The 23802-nt window shown below is 43.5% G+C and overlaps 1 protein-coding gene across 1 annotated transcript in view; it reads right to left on the reverse strand.

Annotated features, from left to right (window-relative positions):
* The window catches only part of LOC104403091 (lysine-specific demethylase 4B-like), a 70697-nt gene extending 51339 nt beyond the window's left edge, over positions 1 to 19358 (reverse strand). The window contains 4 exon segments of the mRNA XM_010011130.1: positions 14831 to 15024; positions 16492 to 16606; positions 16943 to 17118; positions 19202 to 19358. Of these exon segments, the coding sequence (XP_010009432.1) occupies positions 14831 to 15024; positions 16492 to 16606; positions 16943 to 17118; positions 19202 to 19342 (626 nt within the window). The 5' untranslated portion in view covers positions 19343 to 19358.
* Between the last annotated feature and the right edge of the window lie 4444 nt (positions 19359 to 23802).

The raw sequence follows: 23802 nt of genomic DNA on the forward strand, positions 1-23802 counted from the left end.
GGTTTCAAGGCCAGGTTGGACACAGGGGCTTGGAGCAACCTGCTCTAGTGGAAGGTGTCCCTGCCCGTGACAAGGGGTTGGAGCTGGAAGAGCTTTAAGGTCCCTTCCAACCCAAACCAGGCTGGGATTCTGTGACACGTTTAACATGACAACACGTTCTACTGTCAATGGCATTTTTTAAGTTACTGCTCACACACTGCATCAAATCAAACGTGGTGCTTGTAGCACTTCTTGTAACAGAGGTTTGAGAATTTACATTTTCCTCCCTGACATTTATTGCTCCTATAACTTTGCCCAATGTGAATAATAAAACATCCATTATTTTTGTTATTTCCAATAAAGACATCAAAACCCTCACGGCTCATTAGAACAGGCTGCAAAGAGGATATGGCAGTGGGCAACCACACAGGTAAAGAGTATTGCTCTACTTACAATAGGATCTCTCAAAATACACCTGATTTTAGAGGACTTTTGGCCAATCCCCTCACTCAGCTTCTCAAGTCAAAACTTCTCCTCCAGTGTCAGGAGAAACAGATAGAAGCCCTATCCTGTATTGCTTTGTACAAAACCCAAGCTTACCTGTTGTGGTCTGCCAGGTTAGGAAGGATAACAAGGGACAGAAATCATACATGGGATGCTTCAAGATTGAGACGTAAGCCGATTTCAACTGATGGCTTAAATGCAATCTAAGGGAAAACACTGTGTAGCACCTAATCTTACAGAATAATAAATACAGCAACAGTCTCCCAACATCCTCTGACCAAAGTTTGACAGTGCCTTAAACTGCATAATGATCAAACAATTCAATTTCATCTGTCTGGGACAAAGCTCAGAGCCTTCCTCTTACAAAGCCCATTCATCACTTACATAAATGTGATAAAACTAATCCTGATCCAAAGCTTCTTTGTAGGATTAACATCCCTTAAAACAGGGAAATGAGACATTCCATTCCTTCTGGGGAAAGTGCTGAAGGATTGGGAAAAGGACTCATTTATGGCTCCAAGGCTGCGGATGATTAATGTAATATCCCCAGTCTACAATGCAACCTTCACTTCATTAGTGCCTGTAATTGGGAGTTGTAAAGATAAGATTAATTGAATCTTGAGGATGTTAAAAGTTTAATACATTGGAACATGGTTATTGTGTTATCTGAAACTGCAGCCTGCAAAAAGCCAAGCTGAGCTTTGGAGAACAGTCCATGGAGAGAAAAGAAAAAGGACTTGCTTGGATAGAAACCAGCGAGAAAGGAGGAATTTCCAGCTTTTATAAAAGAACTGTATGGAATAATATACAAATCAGAACGCCCTACCACAGAACAGCCTCTTGGTAATAGCTGGCTCCAAGTTTAGAAAGAGCCTCTATGTCCTTCTACATTTATTCTTAGGAATTCAAAAAATCAACTGCAGAAGAGAATTAAAAGTAGGTCAAATTCTGCTTTAAGTTACGCTCACAGATCTGACTGATTTACATAAAGATAGGCAATAAAGGAAGACTTGGGGCTGCTATTTAAAACCAGCAAGAGAAACAGAAGGCTCCTGCAAGTATGGCACAGATTGAGCTCGCTCAATCTAGACATGAAATGATTGATTACAAGGTACAATAACAATGGAGGTGACATGGCAAGATTAAAAACTGCTGCAATCAGAGGAGTACTGTTATTGAGCATATCAGGATCCACCAAGGGCTGGCTTTTGTGTACAACCTTATGGCACCATCCTCCTGCTTTCACCATGAAAAACTGCCAAGCGCTTGTTGGGGACAAAGCTCCTTGGCAGAGGGAACTGACAAAATGCTGTCATCCAGTAGGATTTGTTACCATCCCTCCTGCACCCACAGGCTGGGGCTCAGCTAACAGCAAAATGGCTTTAATTCCAGAGACAAGTGACAAGATGCTGCATGGTAAAACATATCCAATCATCTCCTTTTCTATATGCATGACTTCGAATACTTTTCAGGGGTTTTTTTTTTTCAACCAATAGTATGGTTATTTTCCTTCAGTACCCCAGCCCAAATACTAAATGTAGTATTTTCCTCCAGAAAACCACCCCACAACCCCTCAATCACCATCTTAAAAATCAAATAAAATCGTGTGAAACTACTTCCCTTCCCTGTCTGTTTCAGATCATAGCACAAATGCGTTCAACAAAGACAAAGACAAAGAAGAAAAAACAACCCAAACAAGCAAAATACCCCTTTTATATCCATTGGCCAAACCAGACTAGAGTATCCATGGACCTCTCAGACTAAGAACTGAGAGAAGCAGTTATGAGATATCCCTCTGCCTGGGCAAGCCTGAATTAGGCACAGAGTAGGACCAACTGCACCCCAGCTTCAAACAGACACTTCCATTAAACCACAGCAAAGATGAAGCAAGGATTTTCCATTACCCCAAACAAGCTCAACTAAAGGGAAGCATAAATATTTTAACAGCCCTTCTTAATAACTGTCTTTGAATAGACTGCTGCTGCTTCAGAGAAAACATCTGCAACAGCCAAGAGAACACACAACGGTGCTGAAAATGCTCATCATCTTCGAGTGCAGAATCTGTCCCACTTGGTTCAACCTGGTTCCCCACTAAAAGAGAAGCCGATGTAGTGTTAAACCAGCAACTGGTTTAAGATATATCAAACTTGCAAGAAACTGGCCTTGCAAACAAACCAAGAGACCAATGCTTTAAATACGGACTTCCAAGGGTCAGCCTTGCAGCGGCTGACCAAGACAAAGGGCTGAGCTCAACCTGAAAACCTGCTGCTCAGCAATTTGTCACATCAGGCATGAATAACGTCTTGCTGCTTTGCCAAGGAACACTAGATTTACAGAAGAGGGAAGAAAAGAATCTCAAGTTATAGGTGTATGACTCAAATGTCATCTTCCCCTGAAGCCAACAATCTGAAAGTAATATCCTGATCCTTTTAAATTACTTTTTTCTACTCCTTCTACCAAAACAAGAGCAGTTCCCTTCTACAGTATCACTTTACAAATAACAGAACTTATTGTTCTATGTGAGAAGACTTTCAGCTTCCACACTTGTTTCACAAAAGCCATTTCCAGCATTTCTGATCTCTACTCCTATATCATTTTCTGAGTTCTTGAGCAAAACTGATTGTAATTCCCAGGCACCAGGGTCATGGGTCCAGAAGGTATTTGCCCCAAAGCGACAAATGTGTTGGACAATCACCTCCCTGCAGTGGTAACTTTTGTTAACATGAGTTGAACTGGACAGTCCCCTTTTATTCTTTACATAAAAGCAAGATCCTTCCTATTTGCCATAAAGGATGTCATTAATAGTGTAATTTTCTTGGTGTTTTGTTTATTCCCCTGGAATGGGGCTTGATGGATGCAGATAATTATCAGACTATAAAAGCCAGCAAATGTGCTATTTTCTATCGCTCTAAATCATCAAACAAATAAAGTGTGAAACAGCATTTCTGAATACAATTTTCCCCTCTAATGGCTTAGAATTATTATCAGGAACAATGAAAATAAATAAGCAAATGTCTTGTGAGTTAAGAATGTAACGAGTGTGTCAGTGAGAAAGAGCAGACAGACCATCCTGGGATACAAGGACTAGTTTCGAAGTCACACAGGGATAACAGAACAGGGAATTCACTACAGCAGCCACTTCCAGCATCAGATGCTCTTCAGGGACTTTCCAGTCTAACTCAGATCCTTTCCTTGCTGCAGCTTCTTCAAAGGGGTTGCAATTCAGTGTTTTCTTCTTCTTGGCCACTGAAAGCTGTTAAACACTTTCTACACCAAAGGCAATCCTCAGCCTGATCATGCTCTCTCTGCCGGTGTCTTTCTGTTCAAGAGGAATTGCTCTCACCCAAAGCTATCACTGCCTTTGGCAGAGGACCTGAGCATCCTGCCCCTTAGCTCAACCTCCCCCAAAAGCTGAGGCACCAACTCGGAGCAATTAAGCAGTCCTTAGATGAGGAAATCTTGTGCACCCACTCTCTACTAGAGACTGGGCACTACAGGCAGGAGGAGGTTCAACCACAAGGCTTTGGAAATGTCACTTCAGCACAATCCATAGGAGAAGGTAAGAAAGCTAATTTCACAGTGTCTGCACAAAGTCTGGCCAAGCAGGCCCCACGCAGTTTAACATGCTCTAATTACTGAAATAAGGAACAGAAACCCAAAGAGAACAGCACATTTTAAATGTCTAAGACCATGTGTCAAGCTGGAGGTTATCTGTCTTTAAAGCAGATTTAGTTGTGTCAAGAATACTGACCCTTTGAAGATTCAAATGCCAACCTCCTCTCGTACATGACAGGCAGAATAAAAAGCTACTATTTCAATCTCTGGAAGACAAAGTGGGTCCATAAATGCATAACCTGAACCCTGACTTTCAACATCCTTAGCCCCCAAAACAGCAGAAATGCCTCCAAGAAAACCCCTTAATCTATCAAGAATATGTTTATCACCCAGTAGAAGCCATTAGGAACCACCACTACAGAGAGGGTGATCCCTCATTTGCAAAGCTCATATCCTGCTTCTAAGGCCTAATTCTTCACCCAGGTAAAACTCTTAAACACTACTCCTCTCACAGCGTCAAAGGAAAGCTCAGAGCAACAAAAGTAGTTTTTTCCACACTATTTTTAGGCTGGTTTGCAGTCTGTATGAACAAAAAAGGCATTTTGACAAGAATGGATTGGTCCTTCATCGATATTGCTGTCACCTCCCTCCCTTTCATGGTCACTTCTCTTTTCCTCCCTGTTTAACCTCCCACGATCCCTCTCTCCCTCCCAGTTTGTTAAAAGACAAATCAACTCCCTTTCTTCTTCTCCTCATCAATATCTGAGGTTATCACAGGGTGAATTTGCTGTTAATATCCAGTTTCCCTCCTCAAGATCACTATTTAGAAAGGAAAATCTCTGACCACTCTTGTCTGTCCCCTTCTGTTATGGTTCCTTTACATCAAGAATGCAAACACGTGCTCTGGAGATAAGATCACACATGGATCAGAGAGCTCCTTATTCCTAGGAAAGAGCCTTTACTGAGTGTCTGCAGTTTTATCTTTAATGGATCATTTCACAGGACAATGGATGATGGAATTCAGTATCTTTAACCAGCAGTGTCAATGAGTCCAAATAATGACATTTTTATTGAAATACACATAGGAAGAAAGATAAACACATTGGCTGGGGAGTATCTGCTCAAAAAGCCATAATAAGGAGTAAATAGGTAATGACAGAACAAGATTACAACCACACAACACACCAAATCAATGTGTCTTCTAAAGCTCAGAGAAAAATGAGCTCTGCAGGCAGCTGCTCAAATACAGTCCTTTGGGAACTAGCTCAGGAAGAAGATCAGGACAAAACCTGCCCAGAAAGGACCTGGCTCACAGTGAGCATTCCCAGCTCTTGGACCACAGGGCTTATTTCACTGGGTAAGATCTCTTTTCTGTGCTGCCTGAGTGCCAACCCTATTGCCAAGCACAACATGAAGAACCAACAAGCAGGACTGCTGCTAACAGAACAGGAAAGCAAGATGAGGAACTTCCTTCTTCCCTTAAGAAGCCAGAGGTTGTGCAATTGCAAACTCTCCATTTGTTTTCCAGTAACAACGGGCAGAATTCGCTCAGGTTACTCTGGCATTGGGATCAAATCCTTATGGACTGACTGTTGGAAGACGAGAATCAAACCTAACTTGTGCCAATCACACACTGCTAAAAGCCTCTTTAACCCTTAAAGTTGCCATGAAATGGTATTAAATATATGAGTTTATGAGGTATACCTGAAGTCCTAAGTACAAGATTTGCACAAAACAACTGACCTTGGCTGCTTTCCTAGGGGTTCACTAACCTAAAACTCAATGAAGACAGAAAGGAGATTTTTTCCAGAACCCTAATGCAATTTTTAAACACTATTTTAAAGCAGAGAGCTTAATATGAACAGCCATCTGCTCTTGGAAGGAGTATCCATGTACCAGTCCAGTTAGCTTCATCGCAACAAATGCCAGGCACAAAGCACACAATTACAAATCATATTGGAGTGACTCTCCTTCCACCCATACAAATAAAGCCATAGTCTGCTTCTGCATGCAGTGAATGAGCAGCATGAAGGAGGCATTTTGCTAAGAAAAGGTGTTTTGGGAAAAACATTATGAAATCATTTATTCATTCACTTTGGCCAAGAAGATAATTGCTACACAATTCAACAGAGATGAATGACTACAACATTCATCCCCTTGCCATTCCCTAGTATTTGTTTTGAAGAACCTGTTCACATCAGATTTAGTTCCCAAAACTGGCACCTACATTATTAATTACTGGTTGCTTTTTGTAATGGATACTGTAGAAATCTAAATACAAGTGAAGATTAGGCTTCAAAGCCCTTATATTACCTCACTGCAACTCAAGAAACAAGGAGAAAGGTGGTAACCAGGGGAGATCACAGATGTTCTTGCCTTGTACCAACTGGCCACCTTCACAGGGCAGAGGCACATGCACACTCCTGCTCACTGCTTCTGGAAAAACCTATGGATAATTATTACAGCAGAACAAAAGAAATCTGCCTGCTAGTAAGGAAAGGTATTTTGGATTAGGAACCCCCTTGAGCTGGAGGTGCAGGGCCACTGCATGACACTGCAGTGACAACGCACTGACACTCTTTTCTTGAGGAAAAACAAATTCCAAAGGTTTAATGCTCCTCACCCACCCAGCTGCACTGGTTCAAACTACAGCTACTACTTCGAAGCTAGGGCCTATGGTCTTGTGAGCATCAAAGCTAGAAGTGTTTTAGCTAAGATTCCATGGGGATCAGTGGCACAGCGTGTAAAGTTTCCTTTATTTCTTCTGCTTGATCCCCCCTTTGTCATGTGGACTGGCCAGTTAGAAATGAAGTGGATGGAAACCCAGCATAGATATTCCTTAGAACATTAACTAGTTAACAACTGCACGGCACTCAGATGATGCAGAATGCAGAGTGCTATTTAAGTACTGTCACTACTATAGGCTTCTGTTATTTTAAACTACACTTGTACTGCACTTGGCATCACCCAATGTCAATTTTCTGTGCTGAGTAAAGAAAAAAAATCCCTGCTGATTTCTGCCAAAGCGTTAACAAAATGGGAATAAAGACAAAGCTCTACAGCACCACTGGTGCTTCCTTCTGGTGTTTCCAGCCCCTGCTTTCAGTGCCATGCCAAGCCAGAATTTGCAAGCTCATTCTCCCCCAGGGCCCAAGTCAGATCAGGCTGAAAGAGTTATATGAAGCATGGAAGCACATCTCCCTCCCATCTTGTCTCAGTGGCAGAGTGCACTGTTCAAAAGCCTCAGTTATTAAAACCAATCTGTGATCCTGTCAGACTTCCACAGATCTTCATTTCAAATCAGGCCTGAGCTTTGAGCAGACACTTTCAAAACACAAGAATGAGTTGCAGCAAGAGCCTTCTTGGATCAAAGACATACTTCTCTCAATCCAGCCTGGGACCACTGAGCTGTGATGAATTATTAGTGCTGGAGGAAGCAGCAGTGCACGCATTAAACACTGTGTCGGTGGAGTAGGAGCCCACTTGAAGACACTGCTGTGCAAACGAGGATGTGATCACACAGCAGCATTACCACCTTCCAAGATCATTATGGAGAGCTACAAAGACAAAGCCTAGATCAGAAGGATCTCCACTTTGCTGAGTTAGGTATCACAACTCGCAGATGAACCCCAGCCTCTAAGAGTTTATAATTTCAGCAAACTAACTAAACAGGCCCATAAAAGAAGGATGTAAAATGCACAGGCTGAAACTAAAATGGCACTGAAGTACGGACTAATTCCATGCCCCTTGCCATAGATTTGGACCAGAAACAGAAAGAGGACTTTGGAGGAGGAAGCACATACACAGCACAGAGCTGAGTGAAAGAAGGGAGACCAACTGGGTATGAGCATCCAGCTGGCTGCTGAGCTCCTTTCATCTCTCTTCTTACAGAGCCACAGTCCCTCCTCGGTCCCCATCAGTCCAAGAGCCTGGCTTGACCTTCCTGGCATTTCCTCTCAATGTTAGATGAGGCTGAAGGAAGACAGACAACACATGGGTCCTACCTCCCCATAACACTGTGCCTCCTCTGCACCAGGAAACATACCTTTCCATAATCTGTCTACAACAGCACAATAAAACACAACAAAAATCCATTAAAAAGAAAAACCTCCACTAGTCCCATTGCAAGCACCTGATGGGGAAGATAATCCACATAACACAGGTCAGAGCCCCTGCAGCCTCTGTACAACATGCTGGTCCCTGGGATTGTGCGAGCAGCCTGGCAGCTAGCACTATTCCCTTTCCCCACCAGATTTCCATCATCCTTCACCCACAGCACCACCTCCAGGAGGAACAGCCCAGCTCAGACCTGAGGGGAGCCTGGCTGAGTATTAGCAGTAGAGTGCTTTGTATTGATTAACTGATGACCGTGGTGTATGAAGCCGAAAGGCTGTATTAATAACTCACTGCTGCACTGCTCTCATTTAGCAGTGAATTACAGGGGGATGCAACTCTGCATCTCAATGTATCACTCCTTTCATGAACCTCTGAGCAGACCAACATGCACATGGATACTCAATGCAGAAAGCCTGTTCCAAAGCAGCTTTCACCTAATAGTTTTGGAAGGAGTAGGAGAGTAAAAAGCTGTTCTGCCCGGCCATACTTTCTCTCTCCCTTTCATTTTATTTCTTTTAATGACTATCACTGTTCTTTCCTCTATCCCTTTTATCAACAGAAAAGGGGTTTGCTTTGCCAAAGCTGCCCAAGAGCAAATGGTGTTGCAGTTAATCTATAAAATCACCCATCACCATAAATTCTCCTCTTTCCCCATCCAAAGCTGCAGGGCTGTAAAACCGATTACATGGGATAGCAGAGGCAGGAGGGAAATTTGTGAGCTCCAAGGAGCCCATCATAGCCCAATGGCCATCCCCTGCCCCTCCTTTCTCCCCCACTCCACCCCAACAAGTCTATAAATCTCTACTGTCAGAATGGAACACACAAACAGCAAATGTGTGCACACATTTAAGAGCAAAACAACCTCACTCACTCATTTCACAGGGAAGGCTGATGCAGACCTTGGGGATCGAGGGAGGAAAGGCTGCAAAATCTTCTTGTGAATTCCCTAATGCCAAGAAATAGGAAAAGTAAAACTTGGGGAGGAAAGAGGGAGGGAATTATCTGTATGGAGTAGAACAAAAAGTCAGTGTAACAAATTCGGAGTCCTCAGCCCCCTCAAGGGCAAAACACCTATGTGATTCCAGCCAATCTAGCTTTAAGGAACTCACAGGATCTCCAGGGTGCAAGGGTTACCGAGATCCCAATAATCAACACTTAGAATCACATCAACAATTCAGCCACCTTGTGCAATGCCCCCCTGAGGGAATGGAGTAGATGGCAGTAAATGATACAAAGGCCAAGTGCCCTTTCCCCTGCTGCCACACTAATCAGTATCAAACATTAAGCCCATCTGCTTGAAATGAGATTACACCCAGCTCCCAACAAACTGCAACGTATGTGAGAGTGTGTCAAAGCAGAGGGATGGTTCGGAATACCCCGCCCAGGAAACGGGGATAAGGAAGAAGGAGACAAGCGGGAAGAGTTAAGCTCCAGGATGGTATTAGGCCATTTTCTTTCTCCAAGCTAGTTTTCCAGGGATTACTGTTTTTTATCCCGGAGGGAAGAGAGGACAAGAGTTCTGAGGCAGCTGCAATGCTCCCTAAGACAACAATGACAGTTGAAATCAACAGCAAGATCCTCTGCACTTCAGATCTGCTGCTGCTTTGGTGTATGCTCACAGCCAAGAACAAAGAGGGCTCCTTTTACAACCTTCTCCCGGAGGAACAATCACATCTTCCTTTCAATCTCCCATCCTAACACTGGTAAAAAATGGGAGATTTCCCTATTCCCTTTCAGTATCAGATGCTACAAATTTATTAAGTGTAGATGTGACAAGCAAGTCCTCCCATAGGCTTGTTTTCCTTGATTCCTACAGACAGACTTACCCTGCTCCTGGAGGAAAGAAAGCAGGAATTCCATAGTACTTCAACCAACAAAGGTTCCAGTAACACCGGGGGCTTTCAAATAAGCAGTCTTAAGACTTTTACTAGACAGAAGTCCAGAAGTGCTTTTTTAACATGGAACTGTAGCTCTGGCCACTGCTTTCAGCTAATCACACTATTTTAAAATTCCTTTGGTAATTTATCCTTAATTCCACATAAACTGCTGTTCTGGCATAGAGCACACTTTGTGATAGCAAAGTTAAACAGATTAGGCATGATCCACTTTCAGCAAGGGAATGTTTTGGAGAGGAGACCACATAACTTAAAAGCTAAAGCTGGTTCTCTCTTTTAATTAAAGGGGATTAAACATCCATCATGATAAGGAAACAGGGACATTTTATAAAAATCAATTACCATCCCCAGTGTCACTCTGGTTTCACACCTGCAGTTTCTGAACCAGTGCAGTGTAACAGCCCATTAGTACTTACAGAAGGTACATTAAATATTGTTGCTATACAGCAAGATCAGTCACAAAATACCTTCTTACCCAGTCAGGTGTTACGGTGTTGACAAATCAAGATAGAGACGTTACACTTCCCAAGTACATCCATCACATTCCCATTAGGGAGATAGAAAGTTTCCTTCAGCACTTCCCTCCCCCAGGAAGCCCCTGAGGTGAGTATTGCATATGGTGATAGAGATGAAACAAAGCGATGGTGGAGTATTGCGGGGTTTAAAAATACACTTCTGAAACTGCAAGGGCTGAGACACACATGCTCCTCAATAAAATGCCATAATAACCATGAAGTATGAGGCTTGGCATTCAGTCTTGTTGCTTCTGTCATTATAAAAGTCTTCTCTTAGCATCGTTTGACAATATGCTCTATTTTAGCTCTTGGCATACGAATGTAAAAGGTAATTATACATAATACGTATAATTGATACAGTAAAAGCTCCTACCACAAGAGGTTTAATATAGGGTAGTAAAATGAAATACATTCAAAGTTTGGAAAAAACAACAAAGACTGTGAAAAGGTTGTAATTAAACTACTAATGGGAAAGGGGCATTCTTTTGTCATTTGGGAAACAAGCAAGCAGGAGCCTCAATCTGGCAGCTCCCTGCCTGAGCAGCCCAACAGCAAGTTACACAACAGCTCCCGATCCCATGTTTGATGGAAAGTGCCCACACCTCCCATGCAACCTCTTCAGCATGTCAAGCTGATTTACCAGTTCAAAACAACAACAGTGTGGCTACAACATGGACCAGCTGCATATGTGTGAGCAACAGCACATCAGAAAAGATGATCAGCTGCAACGCGAGGCAAGTGTGACCTGGAAGGGGCAGTGTGGGTATCTGTGCAGCAGCAACCATTGTGGCTAAAGAAAGACATGTACTAAGAAGAATGAGCACTGCTACAAGAAAGAACTTCAGAAATAAATGCAATGCAATCTGCAGGCACAGAGAAATCATTTAATGAGACTTACATCACCCCCTTTCCTCTGCCTCACCACTGGATGATCCTTTACAGCTCAAGTACTTCACTTAGTGCTGAACACTGGTTTTAACCTGCATCCCCCAGTGACACAGCTCTATGTAGACAGCTCATACTGCTGCAGCCTGTTCTACTCTGCTTATGGAAAGAAACAGTACAAGAAAGTGTTGGCAGCAGGACTTCTCTGCAGTGACAGCAACACATTAATAAAGGAGCTGTATGACCAAGCAGATGCTGCTTAGGTTGTACAAACAAGCCATCTTCAGCCATTTGTTTTAACTGAAATCCCAGTCCCCAAAGCACATGCTGTGTAAGAGCTATAACCCAGAATTTCAAAGATAGAAATGAAAGACACATATGAAATCCTATGTCAGTAACTGTCCTCCCTGACCCATGAGACAGATTCCTTTCTCAGCTTATCTTTGTCCATTGAGGTGGCTTCTCGCGGTCCAAACACAGACCTCCCCCAAGAAAGTACTTCACCTCTTCCACAGCAATTGAACATCCAACTCTTGTAGAACCCACTTGGCAACCTCCATCGGCCCAGTTCCCTTCTCACCTTGCCTTCAGAAGGAAGCACAGCTGGTGGCTTCTCATCACTCCTACACGCTACCTGCAAAGCAGGGCTTGGGATGCACAGCCTGGGTTAAAGTAGCCTCAGATAGTTTATGAGAGACATGAAGAAGAGTTATGGTTTTTAACAGACAATTTTAGGCAGAATACTACAGAGTTCTTGGTTTCACTATATAAATATCTCTGACAGCCAAACAATAACTCTGCCTCCTATTTTAGAGCTCAGCCCAAAGTGGTAGACTTTGTAACTCTCCACACTCCTGCCATCCCCCGAGGTGCTTCTCAGATGATCACTGTTAGAGTCAAAGAGACTATAAAAAGGATGAAGAAAGCTGGGAAATTTCCACAGAGGTGGTACCAGAAAAACAGAACCATTTTAGCCATCCCTGGGTAAAGCCAGGCTGCACCACTGGAATGTCATCACTGAAGTCCAAGAGCTCCCCCAGCTGAGCTCTGCAATGACTGCAACCACAACCAGAAGATTGCTCGGACACCTGGAAAGTTCCAGATCTGCTCCAAGGGGTATTGAGCTTTACTCCTCAGAAGCCAATGCTTGTTCACAGAAGAGCTTAAGAACTCATTAACAGAAGTTGTCATCGTGAAGAACATGGAAGAAATGACTTGGGCAAGTGGCATACTCTTGCCTTATGCTTAAGGGAACAGCGGAGAGGCTTGCCAAACCAGCAGTGGCATCCTGTCACAATATATTTAGTTTTGTGTTGCACACTGTCATCTATATAATAAGAAAACTCCACTGGAAGGGAAAATGTTTTGCCCAAAACATGGTCTGTCCTCAAAATCCTCATCTTCCCCCAACTGTGTAAGGTTTCTAGAACTAGTTACTATAAAAGGACTGCACCAACACAGAATGGCTGGATACAGGATGATTTTATGATCTCTATTCTAATTATAAACACTAGTGACTGAACTCTTCTGTGGTTTGTTTCTTTACTATGCAACCCATTTTTCCCACGGAAACAACAGCAAACGTAAGGAAAAACCACTGTTCAGTAAAGATGAGGCAAGTTTCATGCAGTGAGTTTATCATCTTTATGACGTACACAGTCTGTGGATATCCACATATACCAAACAAGAGCATGAAGTTCCTAAGATGCATGCAAGAAGAAAACCAGTTTAGGTCAGGTATAAATCCTAAATGCATGAAGAATCTGTTCTCTGGCTTCTGCTCACAGTGTGAGTTTGTGGAACAGCCATTATTTTCACACTCTGATCAGCTCCCCTTTTCAAGCTGATCTGTTCATATTTCTACTTCCTGAAAGCGATAACCCTCTATTCTGAGTTCAGAACAAAAAGCAAACAGAAGACAGATGAGGCAGGACTGATTAAGAGGCAGGTACGAAAAGAGCAGTTGGACACAGCCACAATGGCATGACCCTCCCAAAAACCTCAGGTCGGTTGCTCATACAACTTAGAGCAGCCAATCGTTGTGTGCTGAAACCACCACACCCAAGATGACACTGGCGCTGCTGGTGGTCACCAGGGCGAAGGAGAGGATGTGCTGCTTGTGTGCTGGTGGCACCATCTACTGGAGATGGAGACTCAATAAAACCAGGTTTGAATGAACCACTTCTGAAGATGAGGGAAAAAATTGAGAGTATCTAAAGCGAGAGAGTGGCACATTTTGTTCCTAATCCAGAGATGTTCCTCGAGATCAAGCTTGTTTAACAGACATATCATACGAGATTCTGCAAAATCCTTGTGCAGCTGCTTGAAAGAGGGAGTCTAAGATTCAGATCTATTGGGGAAAGAGATTTTCTGACATGCTGGAAGGATTGTTAAAGTTCACATGAAGACTATATGAATAGACAGACTCAGCCTCTCCTCTTCTAGACTGTAAAAGAACGCTACATCCATTCATTACAGCCTCTTTGCAGTTGGTAGCTTTTATATGCCCACAGGCACTAAGAGCCTAGAGATACTTGGTGTCACTGGGGGCTCATGCTGCAGGGAGATAGAAGGATCTTGTCTGCCTCTGCCAGGGCACAGTGACAGCAGCTTCACAGTGACATTTAAGCTCCAATTTGCACGTAAATGTCAATATTTATTAGTCACATCAAGATCTTTAGCAAAGCTCTTCTGGGTTGCTAAGTCTCTGTGGTTATGCTTTTAAGTAGGAGGCCTGAGAAAGAACACCACCAGGTCTTGGTAACTTACTCCAAATTTCCCAGGTTCTTCATTTCACCCTTATCTATTGATCATTTTTGTGAAAAGTTCTTCCAAACCACTCTATGCATCAACAGGGATGAAAAATGCTTCCCGGTGTTCTAAGAATTGACCTTGAAAAAGTAACCCTTTGACTCACCTTGTCCTTGGGAGCTGTAAGCACGTTTAAATCATGGAAATTTTAAAGTAACAGATGTTTCCTGCCTACAGCACGAAGCAGAACAGACTTTCACTATTAAAGTGCACCTGAAGCCTCCACATATTCCCATCACCATTTGCTCTCCCACATTAGTCGAAGTGCTCTCCTGCGCAGTGCTTTGCAAAAATCCCCAAGCTGTTGAAACCTGGTTTTCACTGTAAAGTCAAGAAGTCTCCCTAATTCTGCTCCTTTCCCAGAAAAATGGGAATTAGGCCTCTGAGCAAGTTAGCATGAAAGAAAGGAAAATTCATTTCCCATGCAGAATAGGAAAGGAGAAAAAAAATGGAAAGTGAGAGATAAGACTGATGGAAATAGGTAGACTTGGAAAAAAAAGATACTGCAGTGGTCTCTAAGTAGAGGGTAAAGGTGCATAGCCACCATCTGCTTAGTACTCTGTCACTTACCAGGATTTTGGCTCTCCAAAATGCAAGTAGTTGATGCTGTAGAGATCCATGTCCTCAGTATGCCAAGCAAATGTTGTCTTCCACATCCCAAAGTAGAGGTAGGGAGTGTTTACACCTTCTATGATAATGCCACACTCATGTTCCACCATATCTAAGAGGGTGTTCAGATTGCCAATATTCCATTCTTCCACATCCTGTAATTCAAAAGGAATGTTTTGTACTGGAACGTATCATGACTTGCTATAGCTGAATAATAGCCCACAGCTTCCTTTCAGTGCCTTATGAATGAGGATATCCTGGTGTCATCCACATTAATCCCACCTGCTTCCAGAATGCTCGGCAATAACCAGGAAAAGGATGTGCTACCAGCACTTTGTGGCAAAGGGATGATTGCCGGCTTCTCACTCTCTGAAGAGGCACTTGTACTATGTGATATCCTACCATTAAGTAACCGTTCTACTAATAAACACAAGATAAAATGGAGGTAAAAGACACTTCTCTCAATGACATATTCCATCCAGATGTCCTTCACTTGATGAACATGTATCAGCTGATGAGAAACACTAGGCTTCAATGTGGCCAAAGTGGCAGAAGCCTCTGCATCAGCTCTGTGCTCCAGATAAAGAACAGGGAAGACAGTTTTGCTGTTATCAATATTCAATCAGAAAGAGCAATAGGAAGTAGTTCTAAATCTGATAGCTGGGGGTTTTCTACTCAATGTGAAATAGAGAAGTCACATAACTGGTACAGATCTTTAACATTGAGACTGCTTGAAGAGTAATACAATCTCCAAAAGGAAACTAACAGTCTCCTTCACACCCCTTTTCCCCAGTGCACTTAATATGCGTGTAACTAACTGATAGGTATGTGAGCAATCCCAGCTTCCTCCTGCTGGCTGGAGTAATTGTAAGACAGTGAAACTCAAGCTGCTCAATCTTGACACTGTCTAAATTAACCTGAAGAGGGACAGGGAGGAAAGGGCTGAAGAAAGGAAGCAGCTGAAAAGCAAGATGCAAAGTGAGGTGATGCAGGAGGAGAACGTATTCTATGACACTCACACCTCAACGCTTGCAGCAATGCAATAACTACACAATAGGGAACGTTCTTTAGGTGTGACTGGTAATTCCATCATTTAACTTCTGCTTATAGGAACTTAAGGAAGCACAATGTATGTTCAGTCCATTTGCAAAAGCTACTTCTCCTAAAGCCTGTATTTGTATCTGGTTCTGTCACCTTCCCTGACACATTTTATCTCCTTTAAAAACAAAGGGGAAAAAAACCCTAGCATGATAAAAATCGGGATCAAGAGATTACTTTTGATTTACCTGCATCCCATCACATACACCTGGACATATCATGATGATACCAGACCAGTCTTCTTTAACAATCTTTTCTGCAAGCTACATAAAATTTTTGGCCACACACTTCACAAGAACTCATTTAAATCGTTTTTCCTTATTTTTTCTACTAAAACTAAGCTTTCCACAGCTTCCATTGACTCTATTATCCTAAATATCTGCAGAAGGTGGGCAGTTCAGTCACCCTTTTGTAACAAGGGAACAATAAAGATATCAGCTTCTAAACTACTGTTCCTAGACAAGAGAAAAGCAATAAGGAAGTCAGTGTCCACGTTTAAAACAAATGAGGAACATTCCACTTACTGCATCATATAGTGAGCCACTGATATCAGCCCCATAAATTGGTGAGACAAATGTGAGATTCTTCCAGTATTTGCGCTCTAAGTCTTCAAAATCTTGATGGCGCGGAGTACAATACCTGATAAGGACATGGGAAAGATAAGGATGTAAGAACCCCTGAGGGACACTCATCACAGACAGATAAATAACTGAAAAGTCATTGCTTTCAGGCAGATTCTTCACCAAATACTGACTCTGAAGAATTTTTCTACACCAACCCCCAGAAAAAAGATCTAATCTACACCAAAAGTCACCAAGTTACAAACTTATTTGACCTTCTGGATGTAAACTTTCAAGAGAAAGCAGTTTCCTCCCAAATGCTTCCTATTTAACAAGGCTGCATTTACTTTTCAGCTTGTTTCTAGAAAGAAAAGCTTTCCACACAGCTCCCCCCCATCACTTGACACCAACATACTTCTCACTGTTAGCCAGACGTCGGTACTCTCCCACAGTCATCGGTTTCTTCTGTATATTATACTGGGTGAACAACCCCGACTGCCCAGTAACAACCTGCTGAATGGGAGCTGGGATAATCATGTCATCTATGTCATCATAGGTTTTCCGAGGCTTCCATTCCTTGGGAGGAATCACCTGGAATTGGGGAGGTGGGAGGGAAACAACCAACAAAATTACTTTATGTTCACAACAGGCAAACACAATTCTACCGAAGAAAAAGCTGTTGAAGTGGAAGGGATTTCATCCCACTGCTGCAGGTTATCAGGTAACAGCAGCAGCTCAAATAACCAGCACATATGACAAGCCAACTGTTCTGCATCTGCTGAGGCACAGGACTGGCTGAGAGAGAGGGCTGCCAGTCTGCCTGTAGCACAAGAGTCACACAAGATCACCAGTGAGGATAAAAAGAGCTAGAGCTATACCAAGGAAGCGTGCTGCCGGAAGGACTGCACATGCTTCTTCCCCCTGCGGATGGAATTCCTTGCTCCCCTAGCATTCCACAAAGCTGCATGAAGATTCCGGCAGCATGTTGCACCTCTGCAAGTCCATAACCTCTCATAGTAGTGTAAACAACTATTCCATCTAGAAGATCACTTACCTGAGGGTTTTCTTGAGGGGGTAGTACTTTTGGTTTGGTTGGTTTGGTTGGGGTATTTTTAAACTAGGAAGGCCAAATTCCTGTTGCTTTATTAGTTGATGTTTCTGTATTTGTAGGTGACATATCAGGGACCAACTCTTTCAATGAAAAGGGGTAAGGGCTAGCGAAGAACAAAAGAAAACCATAGGGAACACGTCCAGAACTCTTTCCTCACCCTTAGAGGCTGCACGAGAAACAACAACCCTGCTGCAAAGCAGTCCCAAATCTGGAAGAAAAAGCTGTAATTTTAAACAGAAGAGCTGCCAACAATTCTAGGCTCAAGATCAGAGAACAATCACTGGGACATTCAGCAGGCATGTGCAATGACAAAATACAACGTCTGCAATCTAATTTGGTGGAAGGATCAGCCAAAAAAAGTTACGGGAACTGGAGGACAAACAATTGATTTTGTGGGCATGGTTCCTCCAGGCTATGATGAACTCGACTTCCATTACAAGGCTCCAAAATGCAGTTGCAAGAGACAGAGAGACAAAAATTAACTTGAAATGCTCCGATTTAGTGCTACAAGTAGAGTAATTTCTTTACAACATCTGGAATTCACCAACAACCATCATTAAAATTATCTACCCTGGCGGGCTCTTGGAATGTAATTGCCGGTACACTTGAGTGGACAAGGAAACGTTTCCCAGAGAGCTTTTATCAATACCCAGCTCTATTTAGAACTGTAACATAAACAGTAATTGACCTATGGGTTAGAAAAAATGAAATTATTTCATGCCTAACAGCTTTATTCCTCTGCTGTGCTTTATTAAGCTCTGCTAAATACCATTTGTAACAACTACCTTGTCAGAACAACTCGTCTCCCTCAGCCTTTGGCGCAACATGGCACGGCCACAGAAATACTCTTTCTAATCAGTTAGTCCTGATTTTTCCAAGTATGTCAAGCACTGGAATTTAGAACCTTCACATGAAGAGTTCTCAGAAAGTTTCATCAGTGTAAAGATGTGGATGGGAAGGAAGGAGAGAGATGGTTTAGAGCTGGCTGGAAAACTGCTTCCTAAGGGTCAACAAGGCTTTCAGGCATGTTAGGAAATCACACACCTGGAGAAGACACATTTACAGGTCTAGATTCAAGTCAGCCTAAGGTGGCAGCCCAGAACATGAGAAAGGTAAGAGGAAAAAGCCTGCACCCATTCATGTAGATATGATTTACATCCTCCCCATCCAAACCGAGTCAGACTTCCCTACAATCTGGGGGAGCTGAAAACCTCACGCCTCCAGCCCTTGAGGACCACGGCTACTGCCATCAGTGTCCTCAGCAACAGAATCAAGACACAAACATACCCTCAGCCCATTGCTGCAGGGGCTGGGAATGTGCCGTTTTCCATTCAGGGATCAGGAAAAGCCACCCTGCAAATAAACCCTTCTTTAACTCTTAGGCAAGGCCTGGATTTCCTCTCTCAGCAAACCTAGACAGGGATTGAACATCTGATTTTCAAGAACAAGCTCTGTTTGACTACATGAAAGCAGAAACTGCTTCTGAGGGATATAACTTCATAGACACCCTACATAAAGCAGAGCCTCAGGAAGCTTTCAACTACCTCAGTAAGAGCAACTCACCTTGGCCAGCCCTGCTCGGTGAGCTCCTTGTGATTCCATGTAAGCGATGTACTTCCCAAAGTCCCGGAACTCCTCAAGGGTGGGACGAAAGGTCATGATCTTACAGCCAGGGTTCTGCGGGCTCGGCACTTCCGACCCCATGTTTCTGGTATGGCAGAAGCGCCTGGAGGGGTGAGAGAAAGAAGGAAGAGTGGCAGAAAAAAACCATACTGGTTAGAAAAGTCAGTTTTTCTCTCCATTTCCTTTAGTGTATGTCACAGAAAGGCATGGATATGTCTTTCACTTCTCTCCCTTGTTCCCCCAAGAAAGTATTTGTAAGTAATATCTTATCCATTCTAAAATGGATAAGATGAGCTTTAACAAAAAACAGTCTCTATTTGCTGCAGGGCCCTAAGAAGGGTCAAGTATCAGGGGCCTCCTGATACCAGCATCATCTGCAAGATCAGACAGGGCCTAAATATAGATCACAGCCTGAGCACTGTCCCCTCCATTCATCATATGAAGTTGTGTATCAAGAGAACAGGGGTCACCAACAACGAATTTCTCACTGCCTTCAGCATCTACCTACTCAGTGAGTGTGGAACTAGTGCCCCCCACAGTTTCCCCACCAGAATGCTTCATCCTTTTCTGTATCATAGAATCCCAGCCTGGTTTGTGCTGGAAGGGACCTTAAAGCTCATCCAGCTCCAACCCCTGCCACGGGCAGGGACACCTTCCACTGGAGCAGGTTGCTCCAAGCCCCTGTGTCCAACCTGGCCTTGAACACTGCCAGGGATGGGGCAGCCACAGCTTCTCTGGGCACCCTGTGCCAGCGCCTCAGCACCCTCCCAGGGAAGAGCTGCTTCCTTATCTCCAACCTGAATTTCCCTAGTTTCAGCTTAAATCCATCATCCCTTGTCCCATCGCTGCAGTCCCTGATGAAGAGCCCCTCTCTGGCAGGAGAGGGACTATCTAGGTTCAAAAACAACAGCTCTGACCAATATTCTTTTCTTCCCCCCCATGTGCTACATAACAAAAATTATAAAATTAGGGGTATTTTTAAAGGTAACTTCATTACAGTTTGTATTTGCAGTGAATACAGACAAAACAAAGGGCCAGACAGTTTTTAAAGGAAACGTAGGTGCACAGTTTCAAAGCATCTTTCCAGGTGAAAAGGAAAAATTGCTCCATTTACTTCACAATTCGCAGAGGAAAAGAGAAACCAACAGCACAATTCAGGATGAAACGACCAGTTTTTAAATGGACCTTCTTAAGGTTGTGCTGGAAACTTCGAAGAGAAACAAAATGGTTTAATGGCATTTTAGTTGCAACTATAACTACAAAAACATTCTCCACGCCAGACGAGGAGCCGCAGCACATCCAATATGCTCAAGCTATCAGGAGAGGGCAGCACGGGGCTTGTAAGGAATAAAAGGTGCAGCAACACTACGCCAAAACGGGAGTTGTAAATCACAAGCAAAGCATGTTTGGGTTTAAGTTGATTTCAAACTAGCCAAGAAGTACTCCAGAGGCTCTGTGCGATAGGAAACATAAAACAGAGGAATAGTTCTATCAGTGTTTTAATCAGCAAGTGTGCACAAAACTCACCCTTCTCCAGGGAGACATCAGATACTCTACCTGCCTCCTAAGTAAAACCAACCTCATGCTAAGTGGGAGAGACTCAACACCTATTATTATTATTATCATCATCATCATTTCTTCAAAGGCAAATGAAGAGTTTGGACTTGAAATTTAGAAAAGAGGATTTTAGAGTTCTTCAGAGTTCCTTTCCTGTCTCGTCTGTCTCAAAGCAATGGGATGCAGGTCTAAGCCCTTCCCCAGCATAGACTTCAGGGAATTTCATGCAGAAAATCACAGCCTCTGGTGCTCATCCTACCCTCAAGCACCAGCCTGGTGCCTCCTCATCCGCAGCCTTACCCCTGAACTAAAGGTGATGCCACAACTGCTCTTCCCAAGCCAGGGGCCAGAGCTGCATGTCACACTCCATAATGAAATCAAACTATAAACCCCAATAATACACAATATCCCTGAGCAAAACCAACTGAGGAAAAAGCTGCTCTTTCACTCCCTTTACCCCAACAGATACTTCAACTGCAACGATTTCTGTTGGAAATGTGGCTTGGAACAAAAAGGCCCTTTAACCTCTTCTCTTCAGGGTGACCCTGCCCCAAAGGGCTCTCCAACTTTGCCATGCAGAAAAGAACTTGCTACATTTCAGGGCAGCATTTGAAGCTAAGGAACACGCTTCATAAATACCCACAAGTATTGCACAAATGTCTTGCAGAAAATACAAGCAGAGGAAACAGCATCTCCCATCCCGAGACAAACCACAGGAGCCGAGAAGCTCCAGGCATCCACCTGTCAAAGGTTTCCTCCAAAATGCTGAGTGGAGAAGTGGGACACATACAGAAACCATCCCCAAACTCTTATTCCAACACTGTGTTACTGAGAATGTTGTGCTATTTTTAAACCGGGTCTGGAAATGCCACAAGAGTTCACCCGAGCAGGAAGCACCGAGTCAGGCTCCGCAGCAGCACGGCTGCTCCTGAGGATCTGGCTCAGCAAAAGGAGCTTGAATTCCATCCTGAGGAAGATCCATGCCAGCACCATCTGCTCCAGGGATGCCTTCCCAGGCTTTGCAGCTTTACCCACAACCAGGGAAAAAACAACAAAACAGCCAAAGCAAAGGTTTATCACGTCTTTTCCTCAAAATCATCTCCAGCAATTCCAACTTCTATTCAATGAACTGGGAGTGAACAGTCAAAATACCTGCTCAACGAAGAGGGGGATCAAAAACTGCTTCATGCAAAGCTTCATCAATAAATGAACCTACCTGCCCCAACACAAGCAGCGCTGCTTGGCATGCTGCAACTCTGGAATGCAGAGACAGCAAAGAACAACAGATTTTTCCATGGTTAATCCCATCTCTTCATTCTAAGGAACATCATAACACCTGCCCCAGATAATGTCTCATGGAATCATGGAATGGTTTGTGTTAGAGGGACCTTAAAGCTCCTCCAGTTCCAACCCCCTGCCCCGGGCAGGGACACCTTCCACTAGAGCAGGTTGCTCCAAGCTCCTGTGTCCAACCTGGCCTTGAACACTGCCAGGGATGGGGCATTGAAGCCATAGAGGAAGTTTTGGGAGAAAAGAATTCCTTTGCACATCACAGCTCTAATGCATTTTGGATAAACAGTGGCAGGATTTACTGTTCCCTCCTATCCAGCTCCCATTATCACAGGAGGCAAAGCAAGGCAGTGGGACAAGCCCAGGGCTGCGGCAGCAACCTTCCTTATGGGATTTCCAGCAGACAGCCTCACTACAACAGTGCCATAAGCAGCTCACCAGCAGCACTGAGGAATATTCCACAGCAGAATCCAACTATTCCAAGAACACTGAAAGCATTTTTCACCCACGGCTCTGCCGTGCAGCAGGGTGGATGGGGACAACATGAACACATCTTCTCTCTTCACTATTAATACTGAAAAGGATGATTTTGCAGAACGAGTCTAAGCTCCCTATTAGTTCTTGACAAGAAGTATGAAGGTATTTTTCTCAGCTGGGCACATTCAGTTTCTTTGTAAGAGAGAAATATTATGAAAACCTTCTAAATTACAACCACAGTACGGAAACACTAAAACTTGTCTCCAGAGGGATGATCTCGATGGACACAAAGAGCCGAGCTTTTCATTTCAATGACTTTTACATGAGACTTTTCCCTCTAACACTGATGTGAACCAAGACACTTTTGTGACTGAAATCCTACACTTGTTGACTGAAACCTTTGTAGGGCACAGAAAAAGCCCAAGAAACCCAGCGGAGATCAAGGACTCACGCTTGCTAAAGGACTTACAGGACCGGGAATCCTTCTTCCAGGAAAAGCCTTGGAACTTCCAAGTAGTTCCCCACTGCTCCCCTGCCATTGATCTTGAAGAAGTGGGTAACACCAACTCATTCTCCTCTGCTTTTGAGTCAGGGGGTAACTTTGACTAAAGGTAGTGACTATTAGTGGAAACAAACGTGCCTGTAGGCACCAGCACTGGAACCAACTCCTGTACCTACACCCAGGGCACACGGCTGCAGATGTCAAGCAAACTCGTCCTGCTGGTTTGCTTTAAACCCTGTTATCAATCCAGATTTGAACAGTAAAACCACAGCAGAATTTACAGTAGAGGACTCACTTTGTTTACACAGTAACACTAGAGTCATCTCTAAACTTGCTGAACAAACTTTATATGCTCTCTGTGACTCCCAGTTTCTTCGATAACCCAGAACATGAGCACCTTACCTTCAGAGCCTTTGAAAGAAGGCACCAGGTCTAAAGGTAAACTGTTACCCCAGAAACGTGTGCCCAACCAGCACGTACATTACACTGCATACAACTGGCAGAACAACATTCGAATGACCTTCTATCTCTCCAAAAGGGGCAGTTTTCTACCATCAACCCCACAAAAACTCCTACTGGCTTTTTGCCCCAAAGGCCTTGAAACCAGACAATGGAAATTCAAAAAGATGAAGGGAAATGCCCTTTGGAACACACGCCTATAGCAAAACCAGAGAAAGGACATGTTCATAATCTGGTAGACAAAACCATTGCGTGG

Source organism: Nestor notabilis, unplaced genomic scaffold (assembly GCF_000696875.1).
Source record: "Nestor notabilis isolate BGI_N333 unplaced genomic scaffold, ASM69687v1 scaffold6363, whole genome shotgun sequence".
Lineage (NCBI taxonomy): Eukaryota > Metazoa > Chordata > Aves > Psittaciformes > Psittacidae > Nestor > Nestor notabilis.